The 18,692-nt window shown below is 47.6% G+C and overlaps 1 protein-coding gene across 38 annotated transcripts in view; it reads right to left on the bottom strand.

The window, feature by feature from the left end:
* Positions 1-1,321: 1,321 nt before the first annotated feature.
* EPB41 (erythrocyte membrane protein band 4.1) overlaps positions 1,322-18,692 on the bottom strand; it is a 94,619-nt gene continuing 77,248 nt past the window's right edge. For 16 of the 38 annotated variants that reach the window (XM_042021904.1, XM_042021878.1, XM_042021898.1 and 13 more), the window contains 7 exons: positions 14,323-14,373; positions 11,020-11,481; positions 9,687-9,815; positions 7,574-7,675; positions 7,047-7,127; positions 5,398-5,505; positions 1,322-4,781 (listed from right to left, as the gene is read on the bottom strand). In XM_042021904.1, coding sequence (XP_041877838.1) covers positions 5,407-5,505; positions 7,047-7,127; positions 7,574-7,675; positions 9,687-9,815; positions 11,020-11,481; positions 14,323-14,373 — 924 coding nt within the window. In that variant the 3' untranslated portion in view covers positions 1,322-4,781; positions 5,398-5,406. Of the gene's footprint in view, positions 4,782-5,396; positions 5,506-7,046; positions 7,128-7,573; positions 7,676-9,686; positions 9,816-11,019; positions 11,482-14,322; positions 14,374-18,692 lie in introns of those variants that run through there. The other 22 variants (XM_042021901.1, XM_042021902.1, XM_042021919.1 and 19 more) reach the window with 4 other exon arrangements.

Genomic DNA, 18,692 nt, shown 5'->3' with positions numbered 1-18,692 from the left:
CCCTCCCCATGGCAGTCCCTGATGGTGTTTCTGCCAGGACACATTGGTGCAGTCCAGCACAATCCCATATTGTTGTTGGAGCTGGTAGCTGTGGGACAGCCTGGGACCCACAGGAGCCCGACAGAGCTTGGAGCTGCTCCCTAGGTGACGCTCAATAGGGCCAAGAGTGGGAGCAGGTGGTGATGTCTTGGCCACTGAGCAGGGGACTGACACCCCAAAGCACAGCTGAGCAAAAGGATGAAGCCCTTTCTTGGTTGGTTGTCCCCAAACGTGATGTTTTTGGGGCTGTGGTTCGTGCCCAGGCATGACCCCTCACACCAGCGCGTTGTCTGAAGGTGCTGGGACCTCCCTGGGGCCCAGCTCCCCAGAACAGGGCTGGTTTTGGCGTGACCCTGTGGGGGCTGGGGAGGGCAGGAGCCTGGGAGGTAACGGGACGTGGCTCTGCCGCAGAGCTGTGAGTGAGTCACGCTGCTGTGACACTTACGGGAAAGCAGCCTCGGTGGTGGCAGTTTCCCAACTCTCCAGGGTCAGTTTCTGAGGCTCCTTGGTAATTTTGGCTTTACAGGACACTGAGATTTAATACTTGGAAGCAAACTGTCCAGGGTCAGGGTCGAAGAGGTGATGGCTGTCTGAAGCAATGGGAATTCAGTGCTTTAGTACAACATGCCCTATGCCACCCTTCCCTTTCTGCCTGTTAGGGAAATTGAGGCACGGGGAGGTACCACAGCCAGCCCCTGGGCTGCCCCTGCCCCCAGGGAAGCTCTTTCCAGCCAATTTCCAGTCTCCAGTTGCCCTAACTGGGCCAATTGGCTCTTGCTCTCTGTCAGGCCTGCAGCCAAGATGCCCTGTCAGCTTTTTGTGCCTTATTGCTGTCCCTCTTAAAGTTGCTGCAGCCAGAAAAAAAAAAATGAGATAGGACCAAAATATTGATGGATTTGACAGTTCCCCCCACTCCAGTTCAACCATACTAACTCAGAGCTGGGCAGCAGCTGCTGAGCACAGACTTCATCTGGGCTCACCACAAATTCCGCAGCCCAAAGGGAGGTTCTGTATCAAGTGATGCTGCTTTGGGGCAAAGTTGGACTCTGGGAATTGCTTCTGGCCCTTTTGGGGAGCTTTGGCCCACATGTGACCACACTGGGAACTGTTTAAAGGGTCTGAAGGCACCAAGAGCCCAGGGAAATGCTGGCCCAGGACTGGGAGAGCTTTGGCACCGCCGTGGCTACCTTTTGGGGGCTTTGGTTTAGGCTGGTAAAACCAGGCTAAGGAGAGAGACCTGGAGGAAGGTGAGAAGAAGGAAGAGAATTCAGTGCCAGGGAGAGAGTTTTGTTTGAAAATTTATTGAAAAATGCAGTACAAGAAGCAATACTGAACACTCAGGTCTGCCTAAACGCTACGGCAACTTTCCCTTTGATTCACTATGAAAATCCAAAATAACAGATCCCATCACTAGTTGATCTAGAAAGTTTTGCCAACTTTAGAAGTTCCTATTTTTATAAAGAGTGTAAACGCCTAGCCTAGACAATTCACAATTGCCTTAAAAAAATTTTACAAAGCTCCTTCATCTTCTCAACTAAATTATTTTATTTATTTTTATATTTTTTTACAAGTTTCATCTCTAAGGCTGGGACACTACCACCTCTTAAGGTAATTGTACAATTAGGAAAATCAGCAAACCACAGTTTATTAAAACCAGAAATCAGTCAGTCCTTTGCTAACACATCTCTGTTGGTCAAGGGATTGCTACTGGGCAACTGGAGCTGCCATTCCAGTTTAATGGAGGAGAACAGGAGCTCCTTGCCTTCCTTTCTATAAAAACATTCATTCATATATAAATAGCTTCCATATAATGTATATTATACAATCAAGACAGTCTCTGGGTGAATTTGTGGAGTGGGAAGAGCTGGGAACATTCATATAAATAGACCTTACTTAGCTGGTTTGTCCCTCGAGCTGACACAGCATGCTCAGAGCCAAGGATTTTAAATCCCACCAGAGGTGGAAGGGGAGTGGGCAGCCCCACCACGGCATTGAATGAGGGTGAGAGAAGCTTCTTCTGCTTTTAACTTGTATCTTCTTCCCAAGCTCCTGTCCAGCTCCTGGGCTTGGGCACCACGTTGGCAGGAGTGGAGCTGGAAACTCCTGCGGTCAGACAGCAGGTGATGGCAAAGGGCACAGGAGGCCATGACTTGTTTAAATTATTCCAGGAGAAGCAAGAACTCCGCAGGGGAAGTGTGAGAATGGACAACCTGGAAACAGCCACCCAAAATCCAGGGAAAAAATAAAAATAGGGTTATTCTAGTCTATGGGCCCTTTAACAAGGGACATCCGCAGCCACAGTGAGCACATCCTTTTGGAAAGGAACCACCTCTCCTGCCAGGTTTCTCACCCCAGAAATCCCCTGCTTTGTCTCACTCATCATGCTCAGGGCATGGGATACCCCAGGGGAACATCCAAGGACCAGATTCCCCTAAATTCTCCTGACAGCAGAGTGCCTTCAAGTGCTATGGACAAACTGAATTTATCACGCTGGCTCTGCCTGGTAAAGCCCAGAAATCCTCTCAGCCACTGCTCCATGTGCCCCTTCACTCCTCAGGTGGCTGTTGCAAGTGAGAAGGAAGGACTGAGTAGCAAAAAACTCAATTCCCAGAAAAAGGACAGTGCCAGAGGGTGCTCAGCATGATGGGTGTTTAAGGCAAGCATTACCCAACTAAGCTGAGAACAGCAGAGACACAGACCCCTTCCAGGGTCTGCCTGGCAGAATAAGGAAGAAAAGGGCTTTTCAGACATGGACAGGAAGACTTAATCTCTACACTACAGCTGTGGAGCCCAGGACTCTCTAAATCCCCAGAGCACGATGCCCTGAGGAAGGCAGAGCATCCCGGGAGGGGACCCTGCACCCAGAGCAGCCCAGAGGCAGCTGCCGGCATGGGAAGACTGGAGGCTGAGCAGGACCCAGGGCCAGCAAGGCTCAAATAGAGCCAAAATCCAGCAGCGTCTCCAATCAATACTGACAGCTTAATTAAAATTGCACCTGAAGCTGAGAAGCTGCACCAGCCCCAGCGCAGTTCCAGGGCAACTACACAGTGGAGTCTTTGCAGCCTGAGCTAAATTCAGTGACTTCTGAAATACATTATTTAAATTTAAAACTGGAGAGCATTTTTCTTTATTGCCATTTTCTTCCCATCCTCACCTGAGGAGCACTCCCTGCCCTCAGCTACCACTGTGCCACATTATATATATATATTTATACATTAAAAAAAAAAATTAAAAAATCACAATCTCAAGTGGACTGAAGTGTTCACAGGTGTCTGGGCAGACTCTTTACAGAGCTTGGTTGGTTTTTTGCTTCTTGAATCTTGAATTTAAATGCTGAAAGGACAAACCAGGCAAGAACATTCCCACGAAGCTGAGAGAGCAGCAGTGGGAGCACATCCAGCCCCTGAAATCATGTTTTTGCATCACCGCTTCTGTGCTGGAGATGGCCCTGGGGGTCTGTAAGCTCAGCCTCAAGATTCAATCATCCTGATATTTCATTCCAGCAAGGGGGTCATGAAGCCAAATCCAGACCCTTAGGCCAGTGTGGAAGAGGGAATGGCAGCACTTCCCATGTGGTTTGGCTCTATCACAACCAGCAACACTTGACACCTCCTAAAATTCCTTGTTCAGCCTCTCCAAATACAGCTTGCAGGCCTAGGAAGGATTGTCTAAAGGAGTTTAAATTAAATGATAGTAGGATACATGCTCTGGGAAATGGGTAACGTGTTCAGCTTTAAATAGCACTGTGAGGGGAGGGAAAAAACCCAACCCATGACTTACAAAAAAAAACCCTCCCTAATTTAAAAATCATGAACACAAACAAGTGAAAAACTATGACACTGAAAAACTCAGTTCCTGTGAATGCTGCACAAGCCTACCTTAATAGCATCCCGAGTCCAAACACCTTAAACACACACTTCTACGGGCTTTTTAATTTAATGGCATCTAGAAAACACAAACAGGTGGGGAGCACTCAGCAGAGACACACAGGAAGAAGGCAAGATGCTATCACAGTCCTCTTAAAGCTCTAAAATTCACAGTATAAGATACTTGAAGCAACTTCCAGTATTCCTTAAATCTAGTCAACTATTCAGATGTGTGCATAGGCTACACCACAAAACCCTACTGTGATCACACATCAGGGCTGGAACCCAGCGGGGAGGGAGCTCGGAGCAGCCCGGGGGTCGCAGTGGGGCTGGAGCTCCCCGGAGCTACAAAAATAATCCAGAGGCAATTGGAAATGCTGCACAAAGTCTGACTCTTTAAACTGACTCTCCTGGCAGAAGGACCCATGGCTTTGTGAAGGCGCGTACAGATCCTACACTGGGAATATGCATGGATACAGCTCCAATATCCCTGATGAGGCAGAGGGAATACAGGTTAAAACAGGGAGCCCTGGAGCCCTGCGAGGTGGAATTCTGTGTCTGAAGAGGCTTTGTGTGAGAGGGAATGCAAAATTGAAAACCTGTAAAAAATATTCAGTCCAGTTAGAAATATGGCATATTTCTGTCACAATAGATATAAAAAAAAAAAAAAAAAAGACAAAACAAAACCCCATATCCAATAGGATCCAGTGGAGTCTGGAAAAATCCCAAGTAAAATGTCAATGCACAATGCTTAATAAATGATATGAATGTCTCTGAGTGTCAAGTCGGAAATCCAAGGTCTTTGTGCTCCAGGAGGTTTCTTGGTAGTTTTGCTGGGTTTCTTTTTCCTGGTGTTGTGGCTTGCAGGAATGTTTCCTATCAAGAGAGAAAGAGGGTAAGTTACAGCTACCAACAGCAGCTTGCTGGGAGAGACAGGAATCTGCCTCCCTGAAGCCAGATGGGAACTGATTTCAGGTGAATTATCACTAATGGCAGGTGAGAAGTGCCTGAAGGGGCTCCAGGAGAGCTGGAGAGGGACTGGGGACAAGGGACGAGGGACAGGACACAGGGAATGGCTTCCCACTGCCAGAGGGCAGGGATGGGTGGGATATTGGGAAGGAATCCTTCCCTCTAAGGGTGGGCAGGCCCTGGCACAGGTTGCCCAGAGAAGCTGTGGCTGCCCCATCCCTGGAAGCATCCAAGGCCAGGTTGGACGGGGCCTGGAGCACCCAAGCACATAATGAATGTTTGGGAAGGCAAAGCAGCCTCATGGCAGGAGCTGTGTAGCTTTTAACCCATTCTGGCTCATTTTCACAGGATTAGTCTGTCTGTGACTGCCTCATCAGCCTCCATGGGTCTCACAGGAACAGCCTGAGCAGGACTCCGCAGAGAGCAATGATCATTTTACTTCAACTCTGACCCTGTTTACCCAAATCTCATGTGCACGGAGATCAATCACCCCCTGCCCCCAGCTGAGGTGGTCTCTACTCACACAGCCCGGCTACTCCTCTGCAATCTCTGTCTCCTGGTGCACAACCACTTTGGTCACCGACATGTCTGGGTGCTGCTCCTTGGCAGCCTTGATCGCCTGTGCCAGGACCTGCGGGACAGCATGGGAGAGCACAGGTTAGAGCATGTCAGAGGGTGTCAGAGCGTGTCAGAGCATGGCAGCCACCATCCCCAAGGGCACAAGAACCTGCTTCTAACTCTAGGGTGTGAAAAAGAAAAGTGGATGCACTTCATGGAATTACAGAAGATCCTGAGCTGGAAAGGACCCACAGGGATCATCCAGTCCAACCCCAGGCCCTGCACAGACACCCCAAATCCCACCCTGGGCATCCCTGGCAGCGCTGCCCAAATGCTCCTGGAGCTCTGGCAGCCTCGGGGCCGTGCCCATTCCCTGGGGAGCCTGGGCAGTGCCCAGCAGCCTCTGGGGGAAGAACCTTTCCCTGCTCTCCAGCCTGAGCCTGCCCTGGCCCAGCTCCAGCCGCTCCCTGGGTGCTGTCCCTGTCCCAGGAGCAGAGATCGGAGCTGCCCCTCGGGAGGAGCCGCAGCCCCTGCTGAGCTCTGCCCTCAGTGTCCTCTGCTCCAGCTGGACACACCAAGAGCCCTCAGCTGCTCCTTATGTGGCCCCTCCTGACCCTTCACCATCTCCACAGCCTCCTCTGGAATCTCTGTAATTGTTTTAGGTCTTAAACTGTGGTGCCCAAAACTGCCCCCAGGACTTCAGCCACACACTTTGGTGACTTTAGGTGGTATTACATTATTTCTGAAAGGAAAAGCACTATTTGAAGAATACCCCCCCATCTCTCCACTGCCCCATGGCAGAAGATGGATGAGAGCAATTAAGCATAACCTGCTTATTCTTCCAGCAAGCGTGATAGGCACATTTCAGATATCTCAGACATTTTCTGTTGGAGTTAATAAATTAGATCTTGTCATAAGAATATTTTCCACCCCCACGATACTTGCGACTAAATTTAAATTCAAAGTATAATTCTCTGATGACAAAACCATCACTTCCAACACACGCAAGAGGCCAATGAGCCTGAGTCATCAGAAAGGTTTCATATAAAGCCAAAGAGATGTAGCACAGGTGCTGAGTGCTCTGAAATGACTTCTGGCACTGTAGAGTAGCAATAGTGCTTCAAAGTTATGGGAAAATGAATGCAGATCAGCCAGATGTCAAGGAAAACTTTTATTTCACATTTTAATGGATTTTTTTAAAAAAACCTATGACTGTCCAAAACAATTCTGGAATCAAAACTTTGCTGCCAACACCAGCTTCAGAATGAAATTCAGTTTTGCTGGCTCAGCTGCATAATGTCAAAAAGGAATTTTCTACTGATATAGAATCATGGAGTGGCTTGGCTGGGCATGGACCTAAAACCTCATCCCATTCCACCCCCTGCCATGGGCAGGGACACCTTGTACTAGACCAGGCTGCTCCAAGCCCTGTCCAACCTGGCCTTGAACACTTACAGGGACGGAGCAGCCACAATTTATAAAAATATGAAATTTTATTTCTACCCCAGTAAAATTTCCCTGGCTCATTTTTTGGTGACATTTTCTTTGAACAGGCAGCCTGACTGATTTTTGCCAGCTCTGGGAAACTCTTTTGGATTATAGCCACACTCCTACCTGGTCATGGTCTACATCTGCATCTCCTGTGATGACAATCCTCTTCTCAATCCGTGTCTCTGAAATGCCACCTTTCACAGTCTAGAAAAGACGAAAAGCCACTGTTAGTGTAGAAGTGCAGAGGAGTTTGAGCTCACTGGGGCTGCCTGTCTAAAGACAGTATCCAAAAATAGTGTCACCAAATAGTGCCGTTGTACCCGGCATTAGAGTCATGGGAAAACTGCTGCTGCTCAAGGAAGAACTGTCAAAGAGTCATTTTTTATAGCTGAGCCAGGGAAGAGCTTTTCCTCACAGTACAGCTCTCCCTGCTGTCCCACAGGACAGTCAGAGTCCAGACTGTGCTGCAATTAATGCACAATCCACAGATTTAACACAACCAAAACTGAACCCCTCGTGCTTTGCTCCAGGTACTAATCACGTATTTGAAAGGACCTTCCAAAAGCTTTTTTTCCCTCTCACTCATCCCTGCCCATCTCTCCTTCAGGTTGTTGTCTGAATTGGTGTTTTGTGGTGCTTCCTGGTGTTACCTTGGTGATCTGGGTGGTGGTGGTGCTGCTGGTGGTTTCCGAGGTGATGGTCTGGGCAGTCAGCAGAACGCCAGGGTCTAAATCCCCATTGCCACCGTCTGTCTGTGGGACACAAGAACAGGCCCTGAGCAGTGGGGACAGAAGCAGGGGCTCCACATCACCAGAGCCAGACAAGACAATCTGAGGACAGCAGCTCCATCATGGACCACAAGACACAACAAGTCAGCCTGTGCCTATGTGCACAAGAGCTGGACAGGTCTCTGAAAGCTCAAAGTCCCTGTGCTTTGAGGTTGGAAAAGCACAGATCCTGCAAGAAGGACCTGTGACACTCCTCAGATCAGGAGGGCTGGGATGTACCCCAATCTGGGCACGCTGCTGGCACCACAGTACTGGTCATACTGTCCATGCCTGAACCATGACAGGAGACCAGCATGGACACCAATCCCAAATTCCACCTGCCTGTATCCATGGAGATCAACAAAGCCAAGAGCACCACCTGATTCAGAAGGTATTTGTCACCCTCCCTCCCTCCTGACTACACCTTGCACATCCCTCACTTTATGCTCTGCAGAAGCAGAGAACATCCAGACATTTGCTGAAACAGGAGTAACTTTTAGAGCTGGTTCTTGGTTCTCACCCTGCATGACTCAACTGCTCAAGGTCTGCCAAAAATCCCAAACTAAGTCATCCTGGCCAGCTCATCCTGGCCGTGCTTTCCATGTGCCCACTGGGCAGCGTGCTCGCTCAGCACTGGGACAATATCTGGAATTACCACAAGGTGGGACCATTTTCCACAGACTGGAAGAGATCTCATGGCACATCACACCATGCATGCACGGCCCACTGATCCCAGCCCTGTAGATGACCTTTCCTTTCCATTTCCCAGTTAGAGCAAAACTGCTCTATTCACCTACTCGCTGAAAGCCAGGGCAATGCTCACCACCACTGTCTGAACCATCTCTCTGATCCTGCAGTTGGGAGGATGCTGAGCAGCCACAGGATTCCTTAGGAGTCCCAAATTACACAATCATGAGATTCCTGCATCCATAACAACATCCCACAGTCACTTCACTGCAACAGCAGAGCACGGGTTGCTGCTGACAACCACAGTGATGGCAAAGCCAAGCTGACACAGGCTCCAAAATCTCAAATACATAAATAAAGGCTGAGAGAGATGGGGGTGTTCAGCCTGGAGAAGGGTCTGGGAGACCTTAGAGCCCTTGCAGGGCCTAAAGGGGCTCCAGGAGAGCTGGAGAGCGACTGGGGACAAGGGACGGGGGGCCAGGTCACAGGGAATGGCTTCCCACTGCCAGAGGGCAGGGATGGATGGGATATTGGGGAGGAATCCTTCTCTCTGAGGGTGGTGAGGCCCTGGCACAGGTTGCCCAGAGCAGCTGTGGCTGCTCCATCCCTCTAAGTGTCCAAGGTTGGACAGGGCTTGGAGCAATCTGGTCTAGAGAAAGGTGTCCCTGCCCACAGCAGGGGGCTGGAACTGGGTGAACTCTTAGGTTTCTTCCATCCCAAACCATCCTGTGATTTTGTGATTAAAACCTGTTTTAGATCGAGGATAATTTTAACCTTGGCAATGAATCCATACCGGAATATCCTGATATTCCTCCACTAACATTTTTACTTTACCGATCACCACATACCCACTCAAGTTGCATTTTATACAAAACATTTGGTGTTTAACAACCATTTCAATGTTGAAACCTAAGGATGACCAAATAATTTATAAACCAAGTTCTGAAGAGGCACAAACAGCCTCTTCAGGGTAGCTGGGAAAACAAGGCATCTCTTGCAGAAAAAAGGCCAACTCATGTTAACTTTGTACAGACAAATTCAATTCCTGAAGCCACCAGTGGCTGAAAATAAATTCTGTTTGCAAGCACATCTTGAAAAAATAATTACTCTTCAGGGATAGCAAAACCACTGCTCCTCTAAAAATACCAGATGCACCTGGAAATAGTGTCCACAGCATCAGTTAATGCGTCTGCTGCACTCAGACATGCGGAAAAAGGCAGGTGCTGCTGTCTCATCCTGAGGACTTGGAAACAAAACGTTTACTTGAGTTTAATTAAGCCCCTGGGAAATTTATCAGAACACACCTTACCTGTGCAGCTTCGTAGGTGATGGTCTTTGTCTCTGTATGGACAATGGGGACTTCTTTTGTGGGAATTTCGCTTTTGACGGCGCTGGACACATCAGAGATGGTGACAGTCTGTGTCTTCACTAGCGGGGGCTGTGAGACAGGGTTAAAAACATCTTGTAAACACCCAGTTCCCATCTCCACATCCTGACTGGGCTGTTCTGACACTGATCTGATAAAAGCACTGTGAGAACCAAGGTCAGCCTGGAAATCTTTGGGTTTAAGTCTCTGCAACGACACACTGCTCCGAGGGCAGAGATCAGGCATGAGGATTAGACAGGCAGCAAAATCCTCCAGCCCTTCCCCACACCGTGGACTCTGGTCAGCCCAAACCAGGCATTAAGGGTTTATTGGGTGTGTCACAACACCACAGACGCTGTCTCCACTGATTCTTAACTTTCTAATTACCAGAAGCTCAATGCCAGCTGCCAGGAAAAGATGACCCTCATCTGTTGATACCAATGTCAGGATTAACACCAACCCTGGGCACAGAAAGACTTGATCACAGCTGAGCAGCTTTATGCTGACCTCAAGAGCAACACTGTGTTATTAAAAATCCTCATCAGATCTTTAACTTTTATTAAATCAATGTCAGATAAAACAGAAAGAAAAATAAGGGTGGGGAGAAATCAGTTGTTCCATCACCTGATGATTATCCAGAAGAAGACAGAGTTAGTTCAGAGCCAGTGCTTCCCCAGAGGGCTCGATTTCTGCCACCATCCCCAGCCCTGCCAGATGCCACTGTGATCATTAGGGGGGAAATGGGCATCTACTGAACCAAAGGCAACATCAACACTGGAGCAGGCAAAAATCCCTCCCATAGAGGGGAGCACAACGGGGGCATCAAAACACGCTGGACAGCACCTCAAATTTGTTCTGCTGTGCTGAGGGACAGCTGCCAGTCCAGCCGGAGCCAGCAAAATCCTTAAGGAGCTAAAATTACATGTTTTTTGAGCCTAAATATTGCCTTTCTGTGGGAATGCCACAGGATGCTTCAATCCAAGAAGAGCAAAGGGCATTGCACCGTGGCGATTGTATTTCATGCAAAGATAAATTGAGAGGGACTCATATTTAATGCAAAGACAAATTGACGGTGGCTCATATATAATTCAAAGATAAATTGAGAGGGGCATATTGCACTGACTGCAGGAGATGCACCAGCTCGTTAGCTCCAAGCATGAGTCCAAGCCAAGCAAACCCAACTCCTCTGCGGGTCTGTGGCATCTGCTTGCTGCAGTGTTTGGGTTCCCACTCCAAAGGCAGCCAGGGAGAGGGGTGCAGGAGCTGGGCTCACTACCTGGAAGCAGCGAATGAGCTCTGGCAGCCCGTTAGGAGCATCTGGGTTGGGACACTCGCCACGTGGCTTTCTAAAGGCAAAGCTGTCTTCACCATCCTCTGCCACCTCCTTCTCCTCTCCTCCCCAGGGCTGCCAGGGAAGTGCGGCAGGGCTTGGGGGAGGCTCTGGCTCAGAGAGCTCCGAGTCCTTCTCCACATCCACACAAACCCCCTTTTCACATGTCAGGTCCTCCTCGCTGGCAGAGAGGCTGGTAACCGCCTCCTCCTGCTCCTCCTCCTCTTTCTCCTCCTCGCTGCTTAGGGAGGAAGCACCAAAGTGCCAGCTGGGAGAAGGCTGTGAGGGCACTGGAGTCTCACTAAAAACTACTGACTGCTTTGAGCCCTCCCATGCAAAGCCAGTGTTAAAACTGCTCCATTCTGGCACTGCAGCCACATCCTCTTGTGAGAGAAAGTCACTCATTTTCTAAAAAGAAACGGATACACAAAAAAGGCCAGGGAGAGAGAGAGAGAAAGAGAGCAGGGAGTTAGGGAGAGCACGAGGTCAGAAGGCATCAAGGCAAAACATCAGGTTCTTATCATATATCACATCTTCAGTAACACATGCAACAGTGGGGCTGGACACCGGAAAACCTCTGTGCTATGTGTGTTGTACCCAGTGCTTTACTGACACAGCCTTCCTGGTACACTAGCAATCCACTCTCCTAAATATTAAGGAATTAATATGAAAACAACTCTCTGCACCTAGAGGAAGAGCCACCACTAAGCGCTTTTTGCTCAGTTTGGAATAATTTCAGTGTATCAAGTGGGGACTGGTGCACATCCAAAACTTCCACAGGCAGCAAAACCCATCACTAATCCAAAACCATCCCGATTCTGCTTTTAACTCCTTGAAACTGTTGCCTCACTTTCTAACAAGAATCCCTGGGCAATTAAAAAACTGTAATTTGTGCTTGAAATGTGGGGTCTGAAGCCTGTGGGTTATTTGGTATAATTCATATTTTATACACCAGAGGCTTTCACTTTGACTGACCTCCTTTAATGGCACAGCTCAATGGTAGGGTAAGAGCAGGAGCCACTTTATGCAAGAACAGACAGACACCTTTTTAGTATCATTTCAAGAAATGGCTCTTCCTCCATTTCTCATCGGTATTTTTCAGTTCTCTGCTTCTTTATGTTACAGACAGATTTAGCTGTAAGATTTCTATCCATTAGAATTTCCAGCCTCTTGTGCTTTTGTTAAGCTGTTGGGATATTGCTTAGCAAAATGCATTTAATAGGAGTGGAGGGAGAGCAAGCAGCACGGAGATGGGCAGGTCAGACTGCTCACAGGGAAAGGTTATTTCTGATCCAAACCCACTTCCACATGTGCTCCTCCAAAGGAATATTTAAGGGAAGACCTCAAGGCAGTTTGCAGATTTCTCCTGAGGGGCCACTCCGATCTCTGCTCCCTGGGACAGGAGCCAGGGAATGCCTGGAGCTGGGCCAGGGCAGGCTCAGGCTGGAGAGCAGGGAAAGGTTCTTCCCCCAGAGGCTGCTGGGCACTGCCCAGGCTCCCCAGGGAATGGGCACGGCCCCGAGGCTGCCAGAGCTCCAGGAGCGTTTGGGCAGCGCTGCCAGGGATGCCCAGGGTGGGATTTGGGGTGTCTGTGCAGGGCCTGGGGCTGGACTGGATGATCCCTGTGGGTCCCTTCCCACTCAGGATATTCTACTATATAATTTCCAGATCCCACCCTCATTTCCTAACACAAGACTCTACATTGCAATATTCCACAAATCAGAACATGAATGGGGTTATCAGCTGTATACAGCCATGTCTTCTTGTTGGTTTAAAACCTGAATTTACATACTGTCAATATCATCTTCCCTTAATTATAGATGCTAAACCTTGCAAATTACTCATGGGACCTTGAGAAGACACAGCTCATCTTCTGGGGTTTAACGGAACATGCCTTAGGAGTGAGATTTCCTTACATAAGAGCTGGGACTCTACTCAGCCAAGAGAAGAATCACAGATAAAACGAAGCAGATTAAGCAGCTACACAAACACTGATGTATTTATGAGGCAAAAATCTGTATACAGTCAAAACAACCTCCCAGTTCCCTTTCACAGACCGGGAAAATAATTTGCATTTTGGAAGCATCTTGTATGAAAGATGCATAAATGAAGGGAGAGCTGGAAGAGAGCCTGTGCCGTGAGTATACTGGTCACCAGTAGAGCCAAGTGCAGCAGCAAACATGCAAGCTGGAACAACAGAATGAAATCCTGATAAGATCAACTGATCAGAAGCACTTTTTGCCTTGCCTTCCTATTCCACTCATAAGAAGATAAACTAATGGGAAGGTATTTGTTTCTAGATAAAATTATCTATGTAAAACTCTCTCATAGGAATTTCAGCATGTGTTACAAATTCTGATCTTATCAAGATTTGTTTTAAATTGCAAATGCCAAAGCATCCCTATGTTTAGAGCTCAGATTTGCAGAGTTCCAAGCTCACCTTGAGACCCAGGAAACCTGAGAGGTGCCTGGACTGCCCAGCTACTCATTTTCAGGGACACAGCCCCAAACCAGCAAGGCCTAAGGCAAGCATGAAGCAGCTGAACACAGACTAAATTAAATACAGGACAGGATGCAATGCCCCAGAAGAAACAAACTGACCCAGACATGAATGCAACTAAAGCACCACCCTCAAAATACAAATCTTTGTGCCCCTGAAGATACAGCTGAAGCATTGCAATGTAAAGTGATACACAATAATTCAGACTGGGGATAAATTAATAACAGGCTTAATTGCATGTTTGATACCGATGGCCAAAAGGATTTATTTTTCTTGCAAAGTGCTTTTGTATAAATTGGTTTGCCTGCCTTTTTTCAAGACCCTGCTGTTTTGGATCAGGATCTATTTGTGTGATCCAGCCGCCCTGTGCTGTCAGAGTGGGTGTTTTTTTCATGCTGCTGCCTCTCTCTGTTGAATACTCCATTATTCCCACCCCAAATCAGACCACTATCCTGCAGAAAACTTAAGGAGTGCTAAAATGATGTCAATTGCCACTTACTATTTAATAAAAATTGCTAAACCCATGAAGTTATAGCGCACAATAACTCCCTACAACCACCACATGAAATGCCAGGAATCCCAGCTGGTTAATATCGCCCAGCCCTGTTCTTTTCCAGCATGACCATGGAATTGTTGACACTGTTATTAGGTTATCCCCAAACAAGGATCCACAGAAGCTCACAGGCTCGGAGTGACTGACTAGGGATGCAAAAGGAGACGATGTTGCTTTTGCAGCAAACCACACTCACCAGAGAGCGCTCCCAGATCAACTGATGCTCAATCTCACAGCTGGCAAAGCACTTGGGTAAAAAGTATTATAAAGCAGAAAACAAGAGATCCTTATTTTACAGTACCCACCATTGCCTTACAGAACTGCTTTGCCTTAAGGTAGAAATTAAAAAAGTTTAGAAGCTGTTCAACATACCCTGGCATTGAAAAGAATGGACATCACATGTGGATTTATGGTTTTCAATGGATTTTTTCATTGCCATTGATCTGATCACAACATCCTGACCAGCCTACTCAGATGACAGAAGGATAAAAGAGATTTTGAAAAAATTAAAATTAAAATTAAATTAAAATTAAAAGTAATGCTAGAAAATACAGTGTGCTCAAAGCTTCAAAAGATTAAATTATGTCATGAACAAGAATCCAATATATTACACAACACACAGCAACCACCTCTAATCATTGCATCATTGACTTGGGAACATGAAACAACATCAAGATCAAAACTTAAATCATCAAAATAAAGTTGTTGGGCAATATGGTTCTTCTGCCCACTCCCACTGGTCCCCTTCCCATCCCTTTTGTGGGACAGGTACTCTCACACAAAGGGCTTTTTATTCCAAAATCCCTCTGCAGAGCACAAAGTAGTGGCACTGCAAGAGCTGCTTTAGTGCAGCAGCAGCAGCAGGTGAGGAGATAAAATCAGGGTTTATAAACGCCAACAATTTTGTGCTGCTCATTCCACTTCCCTCATTCCATAAATGAAGTTACAGCTCTGCCTTGGTGCCAGGCTCATCTCAGGGACCAGCAGCATGAGCAGCCAGATCTGCCTTCCTGAGATCAATCGTGACAGCACAGAATGAGCCAAATGGTTTATCCAAAAGTAAATAATCTCACAAAACTTGGGAGTTAAAACTGACTCTTGACACAGCCTCAAAACACAACCTGAGCTTCAACCAGCCAAAACCCACCAGAAGCTTGTGTCGTACCACTGAGCTGAGGAGCAGTGGTTCATTAGGAATGTGGTTTCTCCACTTACAAAACCAAAAGGAGCATTTTGTCCCCAGATTAACACACCAGGTAGGACAGAGGCTCTTGTAGCTGAGCTGTGCAGGACCTGCCACTTCTACTCTCAGAACAACTTTCTGTAATTGATTTTTCCTACACTTCAGTCTCCAAAGCGAAGAGGGAGAAGGTGTTAAGAGTGACATTAAGCATTTGGGAGAGGGCTCCTGCAAACAAAGCCTGTCTTAAACCAAGCTGGATTTAATCCTCAATTGAATTATTCTGGTCAGTTTGAGAGCTTAGAGCTGCAGCCTTGTGTGCTCCCTCTCCCAGGAGCACCAAACCCACACCCAAGAGTGTCCAGCAGACCCAGCACCCTGAATACCACCAGCAGTGACCCAGGGTCTGATGGCTCCTGCTTTGAGAAAGGAATACTGAGGGTTAGTGCAAGGAAGTCATTAACACAGGTCATATATAGCTTTCTTGGTTAATAAGCAGTAGAAAGAAAGATCTGATTTGCAATAGCATTTATTAATGATAAATGTACATATTTACAAAGAAAAATCTGAGAAAAAATACAAAACCAAAATAGTGTTCCAAAAGAGAGCATTTTAGGTAAAAAAGAAAGTGTTTCTAGTCCCCACAGACTGGTCCAACAGGACTGTCTACCATTGCTAAAAGATCCCAAAGGGGCCCAAACCACAGCCAGTCCTTCCCTCCAGCCTCACAAACCACAACAGATGCAAACAGACACAAGAGGAACCACCTCTGCCAGGTCACCCACTAATAAGTACCAACCAAGAAGTTTTTTGCATGAATCCATAACCCTTTTTTGGGCTGAATTTATCCAGAAAGCTTCTTCCCTCTTTCTGTAGGCCAGAACAGGCAACATCAACTCATGATGAGGAAAGAAAGAAAACCCAATAAACCAGGGGAACAATTCTCAGAGTGACAAATTACTGACACTGATGTGAAGTGAAAGACACTTTGCCCATAACCATTAGGATCTGAACTTGATGATCCTTGTGGGTCCCTTCCAACTCAGGATATTTCATGATTCTATGACAACCCTCCCAGGAGCCTGCGGTACAGCAAAGCCTCATTCCTCCAAACACAAACTACTTCCCTTGGTGCTGAGGTAATCCACCTCTCCTGATTATTTCAGGATAGGAGGGAGATATGGAATGCCTACCCTTTAGGGTCATCATTAGTTACTGGACAAACCACAAGGGAGGGGAGCTGGTCTTGGCTGAACACTGTGCCCTGACTGAGCTGCCCATGGAGAGTCCTCAGCTCACCTTCTATCACTCCTCGAGTGAGGCAGGACATGGGAAGAGATGCAGCCAACACCCTCATTTATCTGATCCCTTTTAGCAGTTGAAAAAGGGATGTTGTTTTACAGCGATGAACACCTCGAGTATCAGCACACACAGAGCCCCACACCCAGCGCAGCCTGGGAGCTGAATCCGAGTTCCAAGCTATTGGCTCTGCCACATGTGCTGCTTCAATATACTGGTGTCCACCTTTTCCTAAAGCAAGAAAGCACAAGAAACTGCGTGTTTTAGGTGGTGCTCAGAAGAGCTGGAATCTGGGTAAGGAGATTCAGGAAGTGAGTGTGGAGCCAACTGCCAATATTGCGATGGGAAGCACCAAACCCCCAACAGCTCCCAGTGGGATCCTACACATGAGCACCAAAGAGCTGAGTGACCACACCACGAAACACTGGGCAAAACCGCTGGCAGACTTACCCTACCTACGTCACCAGCATGCCAGTCACCAGAATGCCATTGCAGGAGGGATAACTCAGCTCTCCATCACTCACAGCCTGGCACTGCACCAGCCAGGCCAAACAGGGTGTGCGAACCCCTGTGTTAATGGGTGCCAGTGTCGGGGCAGGCGGCCAGGAGCTGCTGGTGGTCCCAGCAAGTTTGTTCCTGAGCAAAATAGGAGCAAAGTACATGTCTTGGTTCCCTTACAGATCCCCTGAAATCTCAGTCCTTAAACAGCACTAGAGCCAGTCAGCTCTCCCTGTGCACAGGGATGACAGCAGGACTCATAAAATACTCCTCTCAGTGCTGCATCCTGTGCTGACATCGTGGGAAAGGGGGGAAACCACAGCACTGAGGTGTAAGAGATACGGAATGTGCACAAACGGGATACAGAATGCGCAGGAATGAGACCTTACGTGGATTGCCATGGACTGTCACTCCCTTTGCATTACAAGGAAACAGGAAAAAAATGCAGAGGAGCGACTGGGAAAGGGGCTATAGCCCAAAGGGCACATCCCTGGGGTGTTGGACAGATGAGGTTTCTGCTCCTGGTAAGTTACAGGTTTCCTCTGTCAGGAGGGATCATATCTACCTGGATAAATACAGATAACTGGCCTCTAAATTGCCAGGGAAATAGAAAGCATTTGTTCAATTTGTTTATACTCTTCAGTGATAATTGGTATATAAATCCCAAAAATGTTCCTGAGTGTTCTCAGAGTGTAAAGTTTCCAAGGCTTTTGCTGATGACAACCAGCCTTATCTCAAGATTAAAAAAGAGAGAAAGAGACCATTTGAATTGAAGAGTTACAGCATTGAGTTGAGGTGACAGAGCCTATCTGTTACCCTGCTGGGATGAGACACCCTGAGCACTCTGGTCTAAGGTTGCTCTGGGCAAAGAGTTTTAGACTTCAGGTCCTTTGGAAATGGGTGACAGAGCTACAGAAACCATGACTTTGCCAAAGCCACCAGTGTGGCTTCCAAGTTCTTGTCACTGGATCAGAAATGCAGTAAACTCAGCAGTGCTGAGCATCCCAAGCAGTGATCCTGAGCAACGGCTTTGGGATGGAAGCACCTGTGTGTTCAACCTGCTTTTCTCTAGGAAATACAAACAGAAAATGGACAGAGAGAGATCCAAACAATTCCTGTGTCTTCCCTCTCCACACCATGCTGGGGAGAACAAACAATCCCTGTTCTTCATCACAACTGTTACCACCTTGGGAAGGAGATGCAGGCAGGGAATGCCAGCCAGAAGCATCCTCTGACTTCTTCCATCCTGCATTTTCTGCACAGCACATGGCACCCCAGCATCCTTCCCCAGCTCTCCTCTCCAAGGCCCACCTTTGTCTTCCTAAACTCCACACCAAATCCGCTGGAGTCCAAGTGCATTCCAAGGGATGCTCCAAGGGACACAGCCTGCCGACACTCTCCTTCACACCAGACTATGCCTGGACAACAACCCTCTGGCTTCTACGCTTCCTAGTGCCAAAGGAGGAAGACTGTGTATTAAAGGCAGTGTATTAAAAAGGGAAGAGTATTTTCCAATGAAAAATCAGCATCCGCACAAAACAAAGTCCTAAAGGCACAAACTGGTGAACTAATCGGAGCAGGTTACAAGA

This window comes from Corvus kubaryi, unplaced genomic scaffold (assembly GCF_017639235.1).
Source record: "Corvus kubaryi isolate FWS band 111438036 unplaced genomic scaffold, C.kubaryi_AGA036_p1.0 37179, whole genome shotgun sequence".
NCBI classification, from domain to species: Eukaryota; Metazoa; Chordata; class Aves; order Passeriformes; family Corvidae; genus Corvus; species Corvus kubaryi.
This window is presented reverse-complemented; position numbering and strand designations above follow the sequence as displayed.